The sequence below is a fragment of the Mandrillus leucophaeus genome, unplaced genomic scaffold (assembly GCF_000951045.1).
Source record: "Mandrillus leucophaeus isolate KB7577 unplaced genomic scaffold, Mleu.le_1.0 Scaffold408, whole genome shotgun sequence".
NCBI lineage: Eukaryota > Metazoa > Chordata > Mammalia > Primates > Cercopithecidae > Mandrillus > Mandrillus leucophaeus.
The window spans coordinates 209,055-230,938 of record NW_012104343.1 but is presented as its reverse complement, the minus strand read 5'-3'; the positions used below and the strand labels follow the sequence as shown (position 1 = coordinate 230,938).

Here is a 21,884-nt window from a genome sequence, read left to right as displayed (position 1 = left end):
TTTTTGTATTTTTAATAGAGACGGGGTTTCGCCGTGTTGGTCAGGCTGGTCTCAAGCTCCTGACCTCAAGTGATCTGCTTGCCTCGGTCTCCTAAAGTGCTGGGATTACAGGCGTGAGCCACCGCGTCCGGTACAAAAGCCATTTTTGGATGAGAAAGACTCAGCTGCGTCCTGAAGAGTAAGTGGAATGGGGAAGAGGACGGTATGAATGTGAGTCCAAGAGCAAGGCAGTCGATAGACCTTCTTGCTGCGTATGGTTTTGCACTTTTTTCTTCAAAGAATGTCACCGTCTGAAGAATGCTATCGGAAGACACACACATATACACACACATGCACACACACACGGCACGCAGCCGGTTCTCTACAGGATTAGAAAAAAGTTGCGCAAATCAATCTGTGCAGTTAAAAACAAATACGAAATGAGCGAGAAAGCACTTAGCAATCAAATCTCGCCACCACACAAACAGGTTAAGTTTGGAAGCACAGCGGACACTCCCTAACGGTCTGTGCTGCTCAGCATCTCCGACTTCCGGCGTTCACCGTTGCTAGGGTGACCAGAGGCGCGTCCTAATGCTCCGCCCAACAAACCATAGAGTACCGGAAAAGGCTCGAGCAGAGGGGTCGGAAAGGGAAAACAACGGCGGCTGCGGTGTGGTTGGTGGTGAAATGACGACCTTGGTGCTGGATAACGGAGCTTACAACGCCAAAATCGGTTACAGCCATGAAAATGTGTCGTAAGTGCTTTCTTTCTCCGAGGGACAAGATATATATGCCTAGTGGTTTCATGTGCTACGTTTCATCTCCGGACATCAATGAACTGCAGACGCCCCCGCGCGGCCCTGACTTAGCCAGAGGGATTCCCTGGTTGGAGCTGGGTGGGTGGTTGTGATGCTTTGAATTGAAATTGATTTTGGTTTTAGTTTTGGGCTGCGAGGCCCCGGAAGTGGGATGTCTGTTTTATTTCTTAAGAGGAAATAGCCAAGGAAAATAGACTTTTAGAGATGCGTTCCTAACAGAAGGGTCCGTAAAGTTCATCAGCCTTTGGAAACTGTGGGCAGCGTGTTTGGGTGTATGTGGATTTTCCTGGGTACAAGATTATAGGTTTCATTAGATTCTCAAAGGGTTCTATGACTCCCTAAAAGTCTAAAAATCACGGTTTTAGGATCTAGAGGCTTTGAAGACTGGCCTACTGGCCGACCTAGTTGGTAAGGTCAGTTAAACAGAAGTACTATTAATACAATGGCATTCATAACATGTATAGTCATAAAATATATGTTTGAGTAAATAAGTAAACTTAAAGTCACGCCTTCCCTTTATCAAATTAACAGAGCATTAAAAAAAATTCTTACCTTCCTTCCTCCTTCTTTTTCATTTATTTTGAAAAAGAGGGAAATCAAACTGAGTAGGAATGTAAATTGTTACAGCCGTTCTGGAAAACGTTTTGGCAATGTGTATCGTTATCATTGTCGCCGAGGCTGGAGTGCAGTGGTGCGATCTCAGCTCACTGCAGCCTGAATTCAAGTGATCTTCCCGCCTCAGCCTCCGGAGTAGCTGGGATTATAGGCGTGCGCCACCACGCCCGGCAAATTTTTTGTATTTTTAGTAGAGACGGGGTTTCACGGTGTTGGCCAGGCTGGTCTTCAGTCCCTGGCCTCAAACAATCTACCTGCGTTGGCCTCCCAAAGTGCTGATATTACGGGTGTGAGCCACCACACCTAGCTGACACAGCAATTCTTTTTTTTTTTTTTTTTTTTTTTTTGGAGAGGGAGTCTTGCTCTGTCGTCCAGGCTGGAGTGCAGTGGCACCATCTCGGCTTGCTGCAACATCTGCCTCCCGGGTTCAAGCCATTCTCATGCCTCAGCCTCCCAAGTAGCTGGGACTACAGGCGCGCGCCCCCGTGCCCAGCTAAGTTTTGTATTTTTAGTAGAGATGGGGGTTTCACCATATTGACCAGGCTGGTCTGAATTCCTGACCTCGTGATCTGCCTGCGTCGGCCTCCTAAAGTGCTGGGATTACAGGCGTGAGCCACCACGCCTGGCCACGACACAGTAATTCTATTATTACTTAGAGAATTAATTAGAAGTGCTTTGTATTATTCATAGACATCATATACAGGCAGCCAAAAAATGGGAAGCAAGCTAAATAATCAGGAATAGCATATTGGCTAAATACATCAAAATACAACCATGAGATTGTTAACAAATTCAGCTTCTTAAAATTATGTCTTCAAAGAATATTTAAACATGTAGAGAAAATGTTGACAGTATTATAAGTGAAATAAGCAGGTATAAAACATTTTTTACAGTATTATCCCAGTGTCGTTTTGTATGTGTATAATTGATAATGGCTCTAGTTTAGCTTCCAAACCAGATTGTAAGCTCATGGCAAACAGCAAGAGGCCGAGGGGGGTGGATCACGAGGTCAGGAGATCGAGACCATCCTGGCTAACACGATGAAACCCTGTCTCTACTAAAAATACTAAAATTAGCCAGGTGTGGTGGCGGGCGCCTGTAGTCCCAGCTACTTGGGAGGCCGAGGCAGGAGAATGGCCTGAGCCCGGAAGGCAGAGCTTGCAGTGAGCTGAGATTGGGCCACTGCACTCCAGCGTGGGGCGACAGAGAGAGACTACGTCTCAAAAAAAAAAAAAAAGTAGTTGCTACTTCTGTACCCCGTAGCAGCAGCAGTCTCCAATCTTTTTTGCACCAGGGACTGGTTTCATGGAAGACAATTTTAACATGTGGTTGGGGGTATGGGTTTGGGTGACGGTTTTGAAATGAAACTGTTCTCAGGTATTAGATTCCCACAAAGAAAAGTGTGCAAACTAGATCCCTTGCATGCACAGTTCAAAATAGGGTTCGTCCTCCTGTGAGAATCTAACGCTATGGATGATCTGACAGGAGATGCAATTTAGATGTTAATGCTCATGGCCCCACCCGCTTTCCCCACCCTGGTGCTCACCTCTTGCTATGAAGGCTTGATTCCCAACAGACCACAGACAGGTAACGGACCACAAGCCCTGCAGCTGGGGACCCCTGCCCTATAGCATCTTGCTGATTGAAGGTCTTTGGCTTCATGGAAACTTAATTTTTTCTTTTTCTTTTTCTTTTTTCTTTTGAGACAGTCTTGCTCTGTTGCCCAGGCTGGAGTGCAGTGGCGTGATCTCTGCTCACTGCAATCTCCGCCTCCTAGGTTCAAGCAGTTCTCCTGCCTCAGCCTCCCCAGTGACTAGGATTACAGGCACGCACCACTATGCCCAGCTAATTTTTGAATTTTTTAGTAGAGATGGGGTTTCACCATGTTGGCCAGGCTGGTCTTGAACTCCTGATCTCATGATCTGCCCGCCTCAGCCTTCCAAAGTGCTGGGATTACATTCGTGAGCCACCGTGCCCAGTTGGAACCTTAATTTTTATGGCCATAATTTTTAACTTGTGAATCTCTTTCTTTTTTTTTTTTTTTTTGGAGACAGAGTCTCACTCAGTTGCCCAGGCTGGAGTGCAGTGGTGTGATCTTGGCTCACTGCAAGCTCTGCCTCCCGGGTTCACGCCATTCTCCTACCTCGGCCTTCCGAGTAGCTGGGATTACAGGCATGAGCCTCCACGCCTGGCCTAACTTGTGAATCTTTAATCCAAACGGTATTAAGACTTTCTGTGTTAAAGCCAGAAAGACTAAGACCTTTACCAAAATACTGGCTCTCATCTCTGCAGTGGCAGAAGCAATACTGACCTGTAAGGGTTTTTTCTTGAGGATTATTAGAGAAAGGATCCGTATAGAACTTGTTACATACTGAACTTTAAAAAAAAAATGGGGGAGGGGGGCATTTTAATGTTATTATTATTGTGAAATAGAGACAGGGCCTTGCTCTGTCCACCCAGGCTGGAATGCAGTAGTGGGATCACAGTTCATTTCAGCTGTAAACTCCTGCGTTCAAGCAGTCCTCCTGCCTTAGCTTTCCTCTAGAAGATAGGAATATAGATGCTCATCACTATGCCTGCCTGATTTGTATTTTTCTTTTTTATTTTATTTTATTGTTATTTTTGAGACTGAGTCTTGCCCCGTCGCCAAAGCTGGAGTGCAGGGGTGCGATCTCGGACCACTGCAACCTCCGCCTCCCAGGTTCAAGCGATTCTCATGCCTCAGCCTTCCTAGTGGCTGGTACTACAGGCATGTGCCACCATGCCTGGCTAATTTCTGTATTTTTTTTTGTAGAGACGGGGTTTCACCCTCTTGGCCAGGCTGGTCCCGAACTCCTGACCTCAAGTGATCTGCCCGCCTTTGCCTCCCAAAGTGCTGGGATTACAGACATGAGCCACCACGCCCGGCCTTATGTTTTATTTTTTGTAGAGACAGGTTTTGGCTGTGTTGTCTAGGCTGGTCTTAACTCCTGGTCTCAAGTGATCATCTTGCTCCCAAAGTGCTGGGATTATAGGCATGAGCCCCCACTCCCAGCCTTTTGTATTATTTTAAGACAGAATGAGAAACACTGGATATACCAATCTTAGGATACACTAGTCTTTTGGCATCAAGAGTAGTGGTTAAGTAAAAATGTTTTTAGGAGCTAAATATTTAGGGGATAATTATTTGTTTCCTTGTTTCTAGGGTTATTCCTAATTGTCAGTTCCGGTCAAAAACAGCACGTCTTAAAACTTTTACTGCCAACCAGATAGATGAAATAAAAGACCCTTCTGGACTGTTTTACATCCTTCCTTTTCAAAAGGTAATCCAATTAATTATGTTTCATTTCTAGCATTGTAGACCTAAATTTAAAGATAATTTTAATTGTATGTAGAAGACTGTGTGTAACTTAAATTTTAACTACAACCTAATTAAACCCAAGTTAAAATTTAATTGTTTGGGTAAAAATAAATGACCATGATTTAGTTACTTATTGTGAGTACTGATTTTTACTTAATTAACTCTTAAGTGGTATGCACACATTAATGTAAGAAAATAAGTATAGGGAGGCGACTGTATATATATATTGGTGTGTCTTTTGAACCTCTGACATTTTAGTTATTGCTTATTTGTGAGTTTTTTTTTTTAACTTTTTAAAGGAGAAAAACATACTAACATAATTGGTTTGAAATTCATACAGCAGTATTCCCATGTAGCAAACACCTGCACGTTTTGCACATGTATCCCAAAACTTAAAGTATAATAAAAAAAAATTTTTTTATTTAAAAAAAAGAAATTCAAACAGCATTACACTGGAAATGATAACCATAGATAGAAATCAGTGATTTAGAATCTGATTTTTAAATATTATTCAAATATTTATAATCTGATTTTTAAAAATTATTCAAATAGTCTTGATACTTAAATTTATAAAAATATTTTTTAGGGCTACTTGGTGAATTGGGATGTTCAAAGACAAGTTTGGGATTACCTTTTTGGAAAAGAAATGTATCAGGTAACAAATTACAGTATGTATTCAAATTCTATTTCCATGTTTAATTGTAATGAAAAATTATAACTTACATTTTAAGATTTATAAACTTATGAATATATTCTTAGTACATATTTAAGTCACTTTTAAAATAAATAATAAATGCAAGTGAATAAAATTTCCATGTTGAAGTAGAGGTTGAGTAAAGATAGTCTGTATGAAACTCAAAATTTTACTTCAGATTTCTATTACTAGATCAATTCACTGTATCATCTTAATTTTCACAATAAGACGTCTTTGCTTACGTATCTAAATACGTGAATATTACAGGAAGATTTTGTTGTTTTTAATGTCTGTAATGTGATTATAGGTATACAGAGAAAATGTTCAAGTTTTAATACTTCTCAAGAATGTGTGTGAGAGAATTACATAAACTTGAATATCTTAAGCTTTTTATTTTTTAATTTTTTTATTTCAAACATCTACAGGCCAAGCATGGTGGCTCACGCCTGTAATCCCAGTACTTCGGGAGGGTGAGGCGAGTGGATCACTTGAGGTTGGGAGTTTGAGACGAGCCTGGCCAACATGGTGAAACCCCGTCTCTACTAAAAATACAAAAATTAGCCAGGCATGGTGGCACACACCTGTAGTCCCAGCTACTCGGGAGGCTGAGGCAGGAGAATTGCTTGAACCCAGAAGGTGGAGGTTGCAGTGAGCCGAGATTGCGCTACTGCATTCCAGCCTGGGTGAGACTATGTCTCAATAAATAAATAAATACATAAATAAAACATCTGCAAGTATTTTTTTAAATATGATTTTCTTTTCTTTTTAATAGAGATGCCCAGGCTGATCTCAAACTCCTGGGCTTAACCAAACTTCCCAGGCGTGAACCACCGCACCCAGCCCAATTTTCTCTTGTTTTGTTTTTGTCTTGTCCTGTCCTGTTTTTTTTTTTTTTTTTGAGGTAGAGTCTTGCTCTGTCACCCAGACTGGAGTGCAGTGGCACAATCTCGGCTCACTACAACCTCCGCCTCCTGGCTTCAAGTGATTCTCCTGCCTTGGCCACCTAAGTGGCTGGGACTACAGGCACGCGCCGCCACACCCGGCTCTTTTTTTTTTTGTATTTTTAGTAGAGATGGGGTTTCACCATGTTGGCCAGGCTGGTTTGGAACTCCTTACCTCAGGTGATCTGCCTGCCTCGGCCTCCCAAAGTGCTGGGATTATAAGCTGAGCCATCTTGCCTGACCTTGTTTTCGTTTTATTTAGAAACATAACAACAGCCCCAATATTTGTTATATCATTCATTAATGTTTCCATAATTGTCTTTAAACAATTTTATAGTAACATTTTATTTTCTTTCATTTTTTAGAGGCAGAGTCTTGCTCTGTTGCACAATCATGGCTCACTGCAGCCTCAATTTCCCAGGCTGAAGCAATTCTCCTACCTCATCCTTCTAAGTATTCGGGTCTACAGGCATGCACTAATTTTTATTGCCTCGCTAATTTTTATTTATTATTATTATTATTTTTTAGTAGTGATGGGGTCTTGCTATGTTGCCCAGGCTGGTCTCATAAATTCCTAGCCTCAAGCAATCCTCCCACATCAGCCTCCCAAAGTTCTGGGATTACAGGTATGAGCCACTATGCCAGGCTGGTAACATTTTATTAGTGCTACCTCCAAGAGAAGTAAAACTGCGTAATAGTTAAGTACATGGATTCTGTAAGTAGACTCCCTGGATTCAAATCTTACCTATGTCATTAAATAGCTCTATGAACCTTGGTCACTTATTTAACTTTTCTGTGCCTCAGTTTGCTCATCTATTAAATGAGGATAGTAATAAGACTTATCATGATTATTGTGAGGATTAAATAAATTTGTATATGTAAAACAAGTGTTAATTATCACTACAAATTATAAAACATTTTGGAATATTTTCTCCTATAGGTTGATTTTTTAGATACTAATATTATTATCACTGAACCGTACTTTAACTTCACTTCAATTCAAGAATCAATGAATGAAATTCTATTTGAAGAATACCAGTTCCAAGCAGTATTAAGAGTAAATGGTGAGTTCAAGTTTTCACTGGAATTGAGTTACATGACTATGGATATGAATAGGGTAATATTTATAAAGTCCCAAAATATTAAGTGGCATTCTTGGCTGGCGCAGTGGCTAACACCTGTAATCCCATCATTTGGGGAGGCTGAGGTGGGTAGATCACTTGAGTTTAGGAGTTTGAGATCAGCCTGGGCAACATGGTGAAACCCTGTCTCTACAAAAAAATAGAAAAATTAGTTGGGCGTAGTGACACACACCTGTAGTCCCAGCTACTTAGGAAGCTGAGACAGGAGGATCATCTGAGCCCGGGAGGTTGAAGCCGCAGTGAGCTGTGATTGTGCCAGCCTGGGTGACAGAGTGAGATCCTGTCTCAAAAAAAAAAGAAATTGAGTTATGTGAAATGTGAATATGGATATGAACCGAGTAAATAAACTCTTAAAGTTCCAGAATGCTATGTGGCATTTTTTAGATTTGGACTTTTTTTTTTTTTTTTGAGACCGGGTTTTGGTCTTGTTGCCCAGGCTGGTGTGCAATGGAGCGATCTCTGCTCACTGCACCTTCCGCCTCCTGGGTTCAAGCGATTCTCCTGCCTCAGCCTCCCAAGTAGCTGGGATTACAGGCGTGCGCCACCATGCCTGGCTAATTTTGTATTTTTAGTAGAGATGGAGTTTCACCATGTTGGTCAGGCTGGTCTTGAACTCCTGATCTCAAGTGATCCACCCGCCTTGCCCTCCCAAAGTGCTGGGATTACAGGCATGAGGCATTGCACCTGGCAAGTCTTGGAATTTTAAAACTAAACGAACCCTCAGAGATTATATAGTCAGACATCTCTCATTTTATCTTTTTACTAACATTTCTTTCTAAAGAAGTTATTAGCCACATATTTCTCATTTCTGAAAGATTCTGAGGTAGTTATCTTTTCTGTCATTTATGTGTTTGCAATTATTATTGTTTGTTTGTTTTTGTTAAGTCAGGGTCTGGCTCTGTTGCCCAGGCTAGAGTGTGTTGGCACGAACATGGCTCACTGCAGCCTCCACCTCCTGGGCTCAAGGTATCCTCCCGCCTTAGCTTCCCAAGTAGCTGGCACCACTGGTGTGTGCTGCCACATCTGGCTGATTTATTTATTTTTTGTAGAGACAGGTTCTCATTTTCTTGCCCAGGCTGGTCTTGAACTCCTGGACTCAAGAGATCTTCCTGCCTCAGCCTCCCAGAGTGCTGGGATTATAGGCGTAAGCCATGGCTCCAGGCCCAATTCTTATTGTTTGAAATTATGTTAGTAGCTCAGGCTGCCAGTGTGAGGGAGAACAATCTGTAAATATCATCTAGAAGCAAGTTTATTACAGGCTTAGATTACGTGACATGGTTGGGTACAATGAAAGTATTTAAATATTTAATTTTCAGAATTTAAGTCCATATAAGCAGCAGTATGTGCAGTGGTTAAGGGCACAATCTCAACCAGGTGCAGTGGCTCATGCCTATAATCCCAGAACTTTGGGAGGCCAAGGTAGCAGGACCACTTTAGGCTAGGAGTTTGAAATCAGCCTGGTCAACATTATGAGACTCCATCTCTACAAAAGAAAAATTAAAAAATTAACCAGGCTTGGTGGTGCATGTGTATAGTCCCAGCTACTGGAGAGGCTGAGGCAAGAGGATCACTTGAGCCCAGGAGGTGGAGGTTGCATTGAACCATGATCGTTATCACTGGGAAGGTGCTACTGGCATCTCATGGGTAGAGGCCAAGATGCTGTTAAACATCCTACAACACACAGGAAAGCCCTATACAACAAGGAGTTATCCAACCCCCAATGTCAGTAGTTCTGAGGTTGAGAACCCTGCTGTACAGACACACAGCCTAGGTTTGAATCCTGGCTCTGGTACTTCCTAACTGTGTGACTTTGACCACATCACTTAACTTCTCTGAGCTTCAGGTTCCTCATCTGTAAAATGGAATTGTTTTGAGTATTAACACACACACTCGTTATACAGATTTTAGAATAGAGTCTGGCATGTAATAAATGATCAGTAAAAATGAGCTGCTGTTGTAGTAATTATTTTAAACTATGGAGTGAATATTTACCTTTAAAAATGGATACCAGATTTTTATTATGTTTACCATGTAAGTGTGGTATTTTAAAGTATAAACACTATAAAGATCTTTTGACAGTTCTGAATAGTATTATAAATTAACATTTTTCTTGTAATTAAAGGGAACATTTCTGTCTTGCTGCTTGTCTTTGTTTTCTTCCTTTTTAATTGCTTTAAAGTAGTGTTATATTTTTGTTCACTTTTTTCTTTATCTTTTTTTTTAAATAGCTGGGGCTCTCAGTGCACATAGGTATTTCCGAGATAATCCTTCCGAATTATGCTGTATCATTGTTGATAGTGGATATTCCTTTACACATATAGTTCCTTATTGTCGAAGTAAAAAGAAAAAAGAAGCAATTATTCGGTGAGTTGCATTTAATTTTCATGTTGTTTCTAAAGATTAAACGGAATGATATGTGCAATAATTAAATTTGAGTTCTCCTCTTTCAGGATAAATGTGGGAGGAAAACTCTTAACCAATCATCTAAAGGAGATCATATCTTACAGGTGATGCTTTAGCTTTGATTCTTTGGGAGGATGGGGCTCTGGGGAGGAACTTCTTAAAGTAATTTAAGATTATTCTTAACTTTTAATGCCAGGCATGGTGACTCATGCCTGTAATCCCAGCACATTGGGAGGCCGAGGTGGGTGCATCACTTGAGGCCAGGGGTTCAAGACCAGCCTGGACAACATGGCAAAACCCCACCTCTACTAAAAATACAAAAATTAGCCAGGTGTGGTGGTGCACACCTGTAATCCCAGCTACTTGGGAGGCTGGGGCATGAGAATCACTTGAACCAGGAGGTGGAGGTTGCAGTGAGCCAAAATCGCACCACTTCACTCCAGCCTGGGTGACAGAGTGAGACCCTCTCTCTCCAAAAAAAAAAAGGAAAAAAAAAATAGTAAATGTTGTACATTAACTTATGCTGCTATTTTTAATTTTATTGTGTTTAACACGTAAGTAGATTTCTTAAATCTCAATTTCTTGTTACATTAACTTTGGATGGTATCATACCATCAGTATCCCTTTGCTCCCCTAAGTGCCCTACTCCTTTATATTTGTTCCCCCACTGTGTCACTGACCCCTGGCAACCACTGATTGGCTTTCCATCGCTATATGTTTACTATTTGAAGAATGTTAGTTGCTTTTTGTTTGTTTTCTTTTTATAATTTTATTATTACTATTATTGTTATTTGAGGCAAGTTCTCACAATGTTGCCCAGGCTGGTCTCAAACTCCTGGGCTCAGGAGATCTCCCATCTCAGCCTCCCTTAGTAGCTGGGATTACTGACCTGCACTTCACGCCCCTGAGCTTGGCAAGAATGTTACAGTCTCAGATAACTAGAAGGAGGATATTGAGTGTTACCAACACAAAAAAATGGATAAGTGTTTAAGATGATGGATATTCTAGTTATCCTGATCTGATTCACTGTGTGAGTTTCTTTTTTATTTTGAGACAGGGTCTTACTTTGTCACCCAGGCTGGAGTGCAGTGGTGTGTTCATAGTTCACTGCATCCTCAACTCCTAGGCTCAAGAAATTATCCTGCCTCAGCCTCCCAAGTAGCTGGGACCACAGGCATGTGCTACCACACCTGGCTAATTTTTGTAAACAGGTTCTCACTGTGTTGGCCAGGCTGGTCTGAAACTCATGGGTTTAAGCTGTCCTCCTGCCTCAGCCTTCCAAAGTGCTGGGATTACAGGTGTAGCCACAGCTCCCAGCAAACCATCACTGTGTACCTGAGAAATATGTACAATTATTACATGTCAACTTAAAGTATACACATATATATTTTAAAGATACTGGTGGGAGAATGAATACTGGGATGGCCACACCCAGTCATGCCATACGTTTTCCAATTTTTTCATTAAAAATAATTATGGCCAGGTACAGTGGCTCACATCTGTAGTCCCAGCACTTTGGGAGGTGGAAAAGTTTTTGTTTATTGTTAAACATCTTTATTTCTATAGTAAGCCAATGTTTAAGCTTCACCCTCAGTCAAATATTTATTATTAAACAGCTTGTATGTGCTTGGTACTGTGTGCTGACTCAACAATGCTTAATATAATCAGAAAAGAAAGTGCATAGAGTTAAGGCATTGTAGCCAGATTCTATTCAGAACGGTTTGCGGGGGGATGTTTGCTTTTTAGTTAGATAAACCCCACTTAATATCTTTGTTTTCCATTTCCTTACCTATAAACTGACTAATATCTACCCTCAGAGGAATAGTATGGAAATTAATGGAAGTGACAGTATTCCATAAAGTTAAAATTATTTTACACATTCAAGAATTTCAAATTTCAAAAAATCAGTTGCCTGAAAATTTAATTCCAGAAAAAATGTCAGATAATTGTAAATTATATTTGTTTCTGTGTCAAATTTTACAACTTTTATTTCTGTTAGGCAGCTACATGTTATGGATGAAACACATGTGATTAATCAAGTGAAAGAAGATGTATGCTATGTGTCTCAGGATTTTTATAGAGACATGGATATTGCAAAGTATGTATAATGACAGTCTAAGAATTGGAAAGTAGATTGTTGGGGGATGTTACACATAATTAGGATATTTCATAAATCTCGATTTTGTTTTCCAGGTTGAAAGGAGAAGAAAATACAGTAATGATAGACTATGTCTTGCCTGACTTCAGTACAATTAAAAAGGGCTTTTGTAAGGTAATTTTTAAAAACCATCAATGGATGGTTGCTATGGCTCATGTCTATAATCCCAACACTTGGGGAGGCCAACATGGGAGTTAAGACACTGGCCTGGGCAACAAAGCAAGCCCCTGTCTCTTATTATAAAATTAAAAAAAAAAAAAATCAGTGATATTTCAAGTGATCACCTCAGTTAGATTTGAAAAGAATTTCATTTAGGCCAGGCGCAATGGCTCACACATGTAATCCCAGCACTTTGGGAGGCTGAGTCAGGTGGATCACAAGGTCAGGAGTTCAAGACCAGCCTGGCTAACATAGTGAAACCCCGTCTCTACTAAAAATATAAAAACAATTAGCTGGGTGTGGTGGCGGGTGCCTGTAGTTCCAGCTACTTGGGAGGCTGAGGCAGGAGAATCACTTGAACCCAGGAGGTGGAGGTTGCAGTGAGCTGAGATCACACCACTGCGCTCCAGCCTAGGTGACACAGCTAGACTCTGTCTCAAAAAAAAAAATAATAATAATAATAATATAATAATTTCACATCCAGCTGGGATTGGCAGGGCCTTAGAGAGTTGCTTTTCTTTTGTCTGTCTGTTTTTTGTTTTTTGTTTTGAGACAGCATCTCACTCTGTGACCCAGGCTAGAGTGCAATGGTGCGATCACAGCACTCACTATAACCTTGACCTCCCAGGCCCAAGTGATCCTCCTGTTTCAGCCTCCAGAGTTGCTGTGACTGCAGGCATGTGCCACCACGCCTGGCTCATATTTGTATTTTTTGTAGAGACGGGGTCCTACAGTGTTGCCTAGGCTGACCTCAAACTCCTGGACTCAAATGATCCTCCTGCCTTGGCTTCTAGGTGTTGGGATTACAGGCATGAGCCACAGCTCCTGGCCCTTAGAGAGTTGTTGATTACTACCTTCCTGCTGGCCATTTCACCAGGCGAAAGTGAAATTTGATTGATAAATTTCTTAGTAAATTTATTTAGAAAAAGAACTATCAGCCAAAAGATAGCACATAGGGCAAATCTGGAGATAAACAGTATCATTATGTATATTATGGCTAACTCATTTTTGTTTACTAGTTTAAATTGAGTTAGAAATTGGTTATTTTCCTATTGTGAAAATTATTGACATGGTTGACCCAGGGCCAAGTTTTACTTCTGTTTGGTCTGGTATGATTAGATTAGAAAAGGGCAAAATCCAATGGAGTTTGAAAGTGTTGAGAAGCAGTTTATCATGGATGTCAAAATAATTTCTATTTATCTTTGATCAGCTCAGATAAAATGACTTCTGTGTTTAGGTAAATGTGAAGTTTGCGTTTCTGGTTACCAACTTGATGAGGACTGTTGGGAAGTTAAAAATCTTTGGTTAGAAACATAAGCACATTTGTACAAGGAGACATTTATAATATTCATTGCAGTGTAATTTAAAATAGTGAAAAATTGAGTCCTGCCTAAATATCCACTAATGGAAGGAGAATAATTTTTTAATATGTTCATATAATAAAATAATAAGCAGTAGTGAAATCAAGTAGAGCCTATATAAACAGCATGAATAAATCTCAGAAATCTGATTTTCATAGAAAAGTACATTTAGAAAGCTATGTATACTTTTAGTCTATGCAGAATAATATATGTTCTCTTTTTTTGGTGAGAATAATAATATGTTATTAAGGTATACTTAAATATGAAGTAAAAGTATAAAACACTATGTGTGTGAATGATAAAACACCAAATTAGGGGAGTGTCAGCTTATCTGTAAAGTTACATTAAGCTGGTTGGTGAATACGTGGGTTTTATGTAGTTATTTATACTTAGTATGCCTGAAAACAAAAATGAATTTTGTTTGGCCAGATTATTGAGGTGAAATATGAATCAGAGTTCAGAGACCACTTGGGGCCCTATAAAAACTGAAATCATCCTTTTATGTTCTTAGAAACAGATCCTTGTGACTGGTTGTGGTGGCACACACCTACCTATAATCCCAGCCTTTTGGGAGGCTGAAGTGGGAGGATTGTTTGAGGCCAGGAGTTTGAGACCAGTCTCAGCAACAAAGTGAGACCCTGTCTCTACGGAAAAAATAAATTAATTAATTAATTAAAATCAGCTGGGCATGGTGTCGCACACCTGTAGTTCTAGCTACTCAGGAGGCCAAGGTGGGAGGATTGCTTGTGCCCATGAATTCGATTTTACAGTGAACTATTATCATTTCACTGTACTCCAGAACTGGGCAACAGAGCCAGACCCTGTCTCTTTAAAAACAGAAGAAACAAAAAACAAAGAATGAAACAGATCCTTTTGAAAGGACCTAGGCTGGCTTTCAGAAATGGGAATTAAGATACATGATGGGAAAAGGTTGCCTGGGCATGCATCAGGTGGAGAGAAACTGGAAGCCCAAGTCCTAGCTAGGATACGGAAGGTGTGATTTTTTTCTTCTTTACAAGACGAGGAAAACTGCCCCAAACATTTAAATACCAAACCTCTTTCTAACTAGGAATATTTGATCATCGTCATATTTTATAGCTGATACCTTGTGGAAAATTTATGGTACTCTGTAGGGTTAACAGGGGTAAAGTAATCCTGATTTCTACAGAGATGGATCTGAATAAAGTCTCAGTGACTTCCAGTCTTAAACCTGACTGGTCACTGGAATCTCTTGGGGCACTTCAAAACAAAACAAAACCTGTAGCCATGTTCTCAGTTCCTCTTCCTAGAATTATTTACTTCATAAGTTTGAAAACTTAAAACCTCTTCCAGATGATTGGATAGTCAACTAGGAAATCTTTCTTTTTAGAACAACTCTCCTTCCCTGCAAATGACAACCTATTTGTTTATTGGACATTTTCTTCTAAACTCTGCCGGCTTCTTCCTTGCCAAATCATAAGCCGTGTTTTCTCAAGTGAGTACCTTATGCAATAAGCCAGTAGAGGTGTGGTTATTCTCCTAGTTGACCATTAGTTTCCTCATCTTTAGAAAAGGCAGAAGCCGTATAAGGTTTCTTATTGGCCTTTGGCCTTGTGAACAGAATCTGGTTATAGACTGCACTTAATTTACTCAGGATACACTGTTGCTGATTCTCATATCTAATGTGTATTTTAATATCAGATGAGTGGACACAGTCAGTTGGAACCGGGCTTTTGGCAGATGATACAGTGTTACAGCAAATGTTTATTATAGAAAGAATGGTTTAATCTTTGTCAGTTTTGTTAAAATGTATACCTTATTCAGATTCTGTGTTAAATCATCTTAATTTTTTAAAGATTTAGAAACAGTTATATTTTACATATTGGGATTTTGTATATTGTTTTGATTTTAATACTTGATTAAAATAAACATTTGAGAGCCTTTATTCCTAGGATTTTGTTAACACTTGAACTTTGATAGTTTCAAGAATATTTTTAAGTAGTTGGGGGAAGTTACATACTTGATTTTCTAGCACTAACGCTAGTAACAATAGCAATAAAAATAGGCCTGTAATATCCTTACAGATAACAACCAATAGAAATTCCAGTTTTATTTCTTATCAGAAAGAGGAAGCCTGCTAATGTATAATGAATTTGACCGACCTAAATTGAGAAAATCGTCCTCAACATTGATTAGCACTTTCTGCAGAGCCAGCATAACTTACACTGATCATTTCTTTAATTGTACTGGAACTAACTTTATGAGGGCTGTGTAGTAACCATGACCTACATTGACACATGACCTAAAGTAGCAGCTCCCAGTGACACTTAAAAATTTCATTTGTCTATGTCTAAAATAAAAGTCTTTTTGTAATTATACTCTTTTGTAATTACACTGTAATAAAACAGAAACTACTTGTAGTACCAGATTACATTTTTTGTTTGTTTTGAGACGGGGTCTTGTTCTGTAGCCCAGGCTGGAGTGCGATCACGGCTCACTGCAGCTTTGGCCTCTCAGGCTCAAGTGATCCTCCCACCTTAGCCTCCCAAGTAGCTGGAACCACAGATGTTTGCCACCACGCCTAAGTTTTTAAAAAGTTACTTGTAGAGACGAGCTACCATGCTTATCTGTGTTGCCCAGGCTAGCCTCAACTCCTGGGCTCAAGTGATCCTCCCACTTTGGCCTCCAAAGTGCTGGGATTATAGGTGTGAACCAGTGTGCCCAGCCTCCAGATGACATGTTAATGGTTAATGGCTTTAGTGCTAACATTTAACAAGGATATCTAGACTGGCTGTCTCCCCTAGTTAGTCATTTTATCCAGAATAAGTCCCATGATCCTCTTCTGTCAATCAGGTCTATGAACTAGATAACCTCTAATGTTTTATCAACTGAAATTCTCTAAGTCTGCAACTATCTCAGGTTATTTTGAATGTTGACAAAATGACTTATATCCCTTAAACTCAAGTCAGTGAATGGCTGGAATTTAATGAATTTGTAAATTCATAGAAAATATTTTCCATTCTGCTTGAGAAGGAAGAATACTTCTGTGAGGCATAATATTCTTCTCTTTGTTACATAGAACTGTATTTTGGGTTAAAAGTGATTTATAGTTTTCTGGGTTAAAAGTGATTTATAGTTTTCTGTTCTTCCTGGAGTATTTGTGAATATTGTGTAATTTTCAGGATATTTTTTATTCTAGAATAATGTTTTGAGCATGGAATTCCCAAATGATCAAAATCTAAGCATTTATATCCAGATTATGAGTGGTAGTATCGTGGAAGGAACATTTTATATGTGCTTTGGGTTATGATATGAACGACCTTGAACAAGTAATATGTTCTTGCAGAGCCCAATTGCATCATTACTTTAAAAGGAAAATATGCCCGTGTTACAGGATTATATGAGAGTTCAGTGGGATAATGTATGTAATATGTTTAATGAATGATATGCTGTTGTCTTGCATACTGTTATTCAAAAATTTATTGAGTACTGTGTGCCAGGTACTTTTTTACGCTAGTTCGTGGATATGTGATGGTGAACAATATAAGCTATGAAGGATAATACAGGGTGACAGAGAATAGTGAAGGATCTTTTTATTTGGGAAGCAGAAAAAAACCTCTCAGGAAGCTGAAATCTGAATAGAGAATAGATGGCTGATCATATTAAGGAATCTATAATGTAATTTATATATGTTACTTTTTAATAAATTGCTAGTGTTTTAATATATTTTAAGTATTTTTATACTTACATAAAGGACTGGGACCTATCCTTTCATGGGAGGACAACTGCATTAATAAGTCAAATGAAATGAGTGTCTTTACCTGAATCTAGGAAAGCTGATGGTTGTAAAATTGAGAGGGACCGTTGTTTTTAATGATTTAGAATATTGTGAGAGGAGATTATTTTTTCTAGCCCCCTCAGCACTACAGCTCACAGAATGGGTGGGGTAGCAGAAAGTAAATAAAAAGAAAATATGAGTCATGGTTGTTTAAAGTTTGTTTGTTATACATAGGCCTTATAATTATAAGGTAATTTCAAGGATAAGGACCATGAATTTGCTTAAATCATTTGTAAACTAATTTAGAAGAGAGATTGAATACATAGTAAAGAAATGTAGAGATGTAGACTGTTTCCAGAAGGGAGTGGGGAAATCCTAGTAGAATAGAGGCACATATCCAGTAAACACCTAAATTAGGGGAGTGAAAGTAGACAGTAGAAACACAAGACATAGTAAATTTTTTTTTATTTAGAGTGTGTTCTTTGTTCCCTAGGAACTAGAATCATTGTACCATTAGAGATAGATTATCAAGTTCTCTCTTGTCTGTTCTCTTTTTTTTCTTTGTATTTTATTTTATTTTATTTTTCTTAAGAGACAGGTGTCTTGCTATGTTTCCCAGGCTGTCTTGAACTTCTGGGCTCAAGTGATCCACCCGCCTTGACCTCCTAAAGTGCTGGGATTACAGGCGTGAGCCAGGGCACCTGGCCCTCTTTATATTTTAAAGTGTGTGGAATAAAGCTGCCAAATTATCTTTGAAGGAACAGCCATATTGGCATCAGTAATTATTTAGTTGTGTTTTGTATGATTTTGGCAACAGTAAAGGCAGCCACATTTTTCTCAATTTTGAGAATCCTGAAACTTCCAAGAACATGGTTAATATATTAGTATTGCATATTATTAATGTAACTTAAACTTTTAATCTTCTTTTTCTTTAAGCCAAGGGAAGAGATGGTATTGAGTGGAAAATACAAATCTGGGGAACAGATTCTTCGTTTGGCCAATGAGAGATTTGCTGTTCCAGAAATACTCTTTAATCCTTCTGATATAGGCATTCAAGAAATGGGAATTCCAGAAGCTATTGTCTATTCAATTCAGAATCTACCTGAAGGTACATAAATAGAGTAAAATACTAAAGAATTGTAATTGTTTAAAAAGAATCATAAGCCCTATGAACGCTGTTTCTTCTAAATAATTTCAGGGAAATTGGTGAGTCTGTTTTATTTGCAGAGATTTCTAGATCTCATAATGCACTTAAATAATTCTTGATTCATCTTTTAAGTATAAGTTTTTTTCTTTTTTTTATCTTTTCTTGTGATTATAAATTTGATAGAGGAGAAATCATTATGGTCCATTTAAACTTGAAGAAATGTATCTCTCCATGAGTATTAAATTGCCATATCCATTTTAGAAAAGTTTTCATTTAACCCAGGTCTGTACAGAATAAAAATTTATAACTTAACAATTTAATGGTTTTCAGCTATTGGTGGACTGACTTATTCTTTCTGTTACATTTAGAGTAACATACAGGATTAATTTTAAAGGGATTGGAATATGGTGTTTCATAGTGATTTCTGGATTCTCCTGAAACATGCCTTAAGTAAATAATGTTCTAGAGTTTTAGGATACTTTAATATCTCCCTGGTTCACAAGAAGTAGGCATTGGAGAAAATCTAGCACAGGCCATGTACTTTCTTCTCATAAAATAAATAATAATAATAATAATAATAATGCTATCCGTACATAATTATTTCACAGCTATTTTCATATTTCCCATTTTATATAAGGTTGCAGTCACGATGTGTACAACATTTTGTACTACACTGCTTTAATGTCATGGCAGAGTGAGACTCAAGGTCAATATAAGGAAACTCTGCCCTTGTTTTACTGAACAGAAACATTAGGTGGGACAGTCTGTACCTGTTAATTCCTGATGGATTTTCCAGTGGTGTTTTGAAGGCTTTTAATACTTAACATTTGCTATCATGTAACTTTAATGCGTGTTCATACTTAGATCCCCTCTTTAAATATAGATTATGAGTGTTTTTAACTATCAAAGGTAAGTATTGCACAGCATATATGTTTGCCTCAGTGAGATAACGTGGAGATTTGGGCTTGTAAGTTCAAATGTCATGAAAGACCTTTTCATCCTTATGATAGCTCACAGTCTCAGCCTACAGCAAGACCCCTCCCCCCCATTTTAGAGAATAATAATTATAATTATCAACTTTTTTTTTTAACTACAGTGTCACTCATTTTTATATGGCTTACATGAGTGTACAGTAAGTAGCCAGTAGTTTACCCCCCTCACCTTAGGTTTTTCTTTAAAAGATCTATGAGGTCATATTTCACTCTTTAATGTCTTTATTTGTATAAACTGTAACCTCATTACGAATCTTAGAATGGACTTGAAAATTTATTTGATTTCCCACCAGTAACTCTAATCCCTCATTGCTTCTTATCTGATCCCTCATCCACATCTTTCCAGAAAAGTGAACAGATTTTCTAATGCCTTTTTTCCTTTCCTTCTCTTTTTTCTTTTAAAGAAATGCAGCCGCATTTTTTTAAGAACATTGTCTTGACAGGAGGAAATTCCCTTTTCCCAGGATTTAGGGATCGGGTTTACTCAGAAGTTCGATGTCTTACTCCAACAGATTATGATGTTTCTGTTGTGCTGCCTGAAAAGTAAGTTGTTGTTTTATATAGAAATGAAACATGGAAGTCTGCATATAGAAAAGGTGGTCTGTTGACTTGAGTTTAAAGCCTGGCTGTCCCACGGTGGCAGATTTATTTCACCTGCTGAATATTCATTTCTCTTCTTTCAAAAATTGAAATGATAAATCTTACATTTCACTAAATTAAATGGAAGTATGTAAAGTGCCAACCATAATGTTTCGTACACAATGGGTGCTCAATTAAGTATATGGGGTGATTACTCCCATGTAGTAAATCAGCCTTGGTCCTAAAAGATTTTTATAGGCAAAGCAATCAGGCTATTATCTATATGGTTTATTTGAGATGTATTATTTCTTGACAGTTTCTGTCAGGAATAGAAATTGAATAATTGAACCATTGTGATAAGTTTTATCAATTCATAAATTATTTTAGAATTTTAAAAATTCTCCTTTAAATGATTTTTCTAATGAGGTTTTTAAAATTCAAAACTGTTTTATGTCTACCCTGTACCCTGTTATATGAGAAAAAGTGCATATCATCACTTCCACTTTAGTGGTTAAAATAAACTAAGGTAGGGCCAGGCGCAGTGGCTCTCGCCTGTAATCCCAGCACTTTGGGAGGCTGTGGCAGGCAGATCACTTGAGCTCAGGAGTTTGAGAACAGCCTGGGCAACATGGTGAAGCCCCGTCTCTATAAAAAATTAGTCGGATGTGCTGGTGTGCACCTGTAGTCCAAGCTAGTCAGGAGGCTGAGGAAGGAGGATCATTTGAGCCCAGGAGGTGGAGGTTGGTGTGAGCTAAGATTGCACCACTCTATGCTAGCCTGGGTGACAGAGCGAGACTCTGTCTCAAAAACAAACTAACAACTCCCCCAGACCCGCTGCAAAAAAACAAAAAAAACAAAGGTAGAATTTTACAGCTCTAAGGGCTTATATATCATCCTATTCAATATTCGTATTTTGTAAATAAATAAACAAGGGCTCATGAGTTGGCAAATGCCTTATAGTGAGTTAATAGCAATGATCAGATTAAAACCCAGTTTTCTTACCTTGAGTGAGGACTTCTTACCAAAATATATGTCTAAAAAACTCACCTCTAGTGTTAGTGGCAGAGTTGCAAACAAGACCCCACATACCTGACTCTTAATTCTAGAGTTTTGCTTTAAAGCTAAAGTAGAATTTTCCAAAATCAATAGAAGTTCATAGAAGGCCCTCATTGGTATCCCTTTCTTTTATAGCTATGAGATAAATGAATAAACAATTTAAAAATATTGGAATGATTTTTCTCACCACTAATGTTCATATATTCTTAAGAGTATAAAGCATATTGGCTTTTTATCTTGCATGCACAGGTTACAGGCCAAAGGATCCACAGAAATAAGTCTTATTATTTTATTAAATAAATTTTTATTGTGCATCCACTGCTATTGTATAAATATATGTGTATACTTACATATAAATCCATTTTTATAAAAGCTTAATGCAAATATAATAAATATAATAAAGAAAACATTTATTGGCCAGGTTTGGTGGCTCACACCTGTAATTGTACCAGTTTGGGTGGCCAAGGTAGGGAGATCACTTGAGTCCAGGAGTTGGAGGTTACAGTGAGTTAGGATTGCATCAGTGCACTGCAGCCTGGACAACAGTGTGTGACCGTGTCTCTAAAAAAAACAAAAAGAAAAAAAAGAAGGAAAAAAGAAAGAAAAGAAAACCTTCTTTTTTTTTTTTTTCTGTAGAGACAGTCTCACTGTTTCACACAAGCTTGCCTCCAACTCCTGGGCTCAGTAATCTTCTGCCTAAGCCCAGCCAAGTTGGGTTTTGGGGTTTTTTTACTTTTTTTTTT

General features: G+C 38.6%; 1 protein-coding gene across 1 annotated transcript in view; it reads left to right on the top strand.

Annotated features, from left to right (window-relative positions):
* The first annotated feature begins 555 nt into the window (after nucleotides 1-555).
* The window catches only part of ACTR6 (ARP6 actin-related protein 6 homolog (yeast)), a 23,827-nt gene continuing 2,498 nt past the window's right edge, over nucleotides 556-21,884 (top strand). Inside the window, exons 1-10 of the mRNA XM_011992218.1 lie at nucleotides 556-734; nucleotides 4,597-4,714; nucleotides 5,339-5,407; nucleotides 7,328-7,451; nucleotides 9,758-9,893; nucleotides 9,980-10,036; nucleotides 11,932-12,030; nucleotides 12,126-12,204; nucleotides 18,304-18,475; nucleotides 19,911-20,049. Coding sequence (XP_011847608.1) covers nucleotides 571-734; nucleotides 4,597-4,714; nucleotides 5,339-5,407; nucleotides 7,328-7,451; nucleotides 9,758-9,893; nucleotides 9,980-10,036; nucleotides 11,932-12,030; nucleotides 12,126-12,204; nucleotides 18,304-18,475; nucleotides 19,911-20,049 — 1,157 coding nt within the window. The 5' untranslated portion in view covers nucleotides 556-570. The remainder of the gene's footprint in view (nucleotides 735-4,596; nucleotides 4,715-5,338; nucleotides 5,408-7,327; nucleotides 7,452-9,757; nucleotides 9,894-9,979; nucleotides 10,037-11,931; nucleotides 12,031-12,125; nucleotides 12,205-18,303; nucleotides 18,476-19,910; nucleotides 20,050-21,884) is intronic.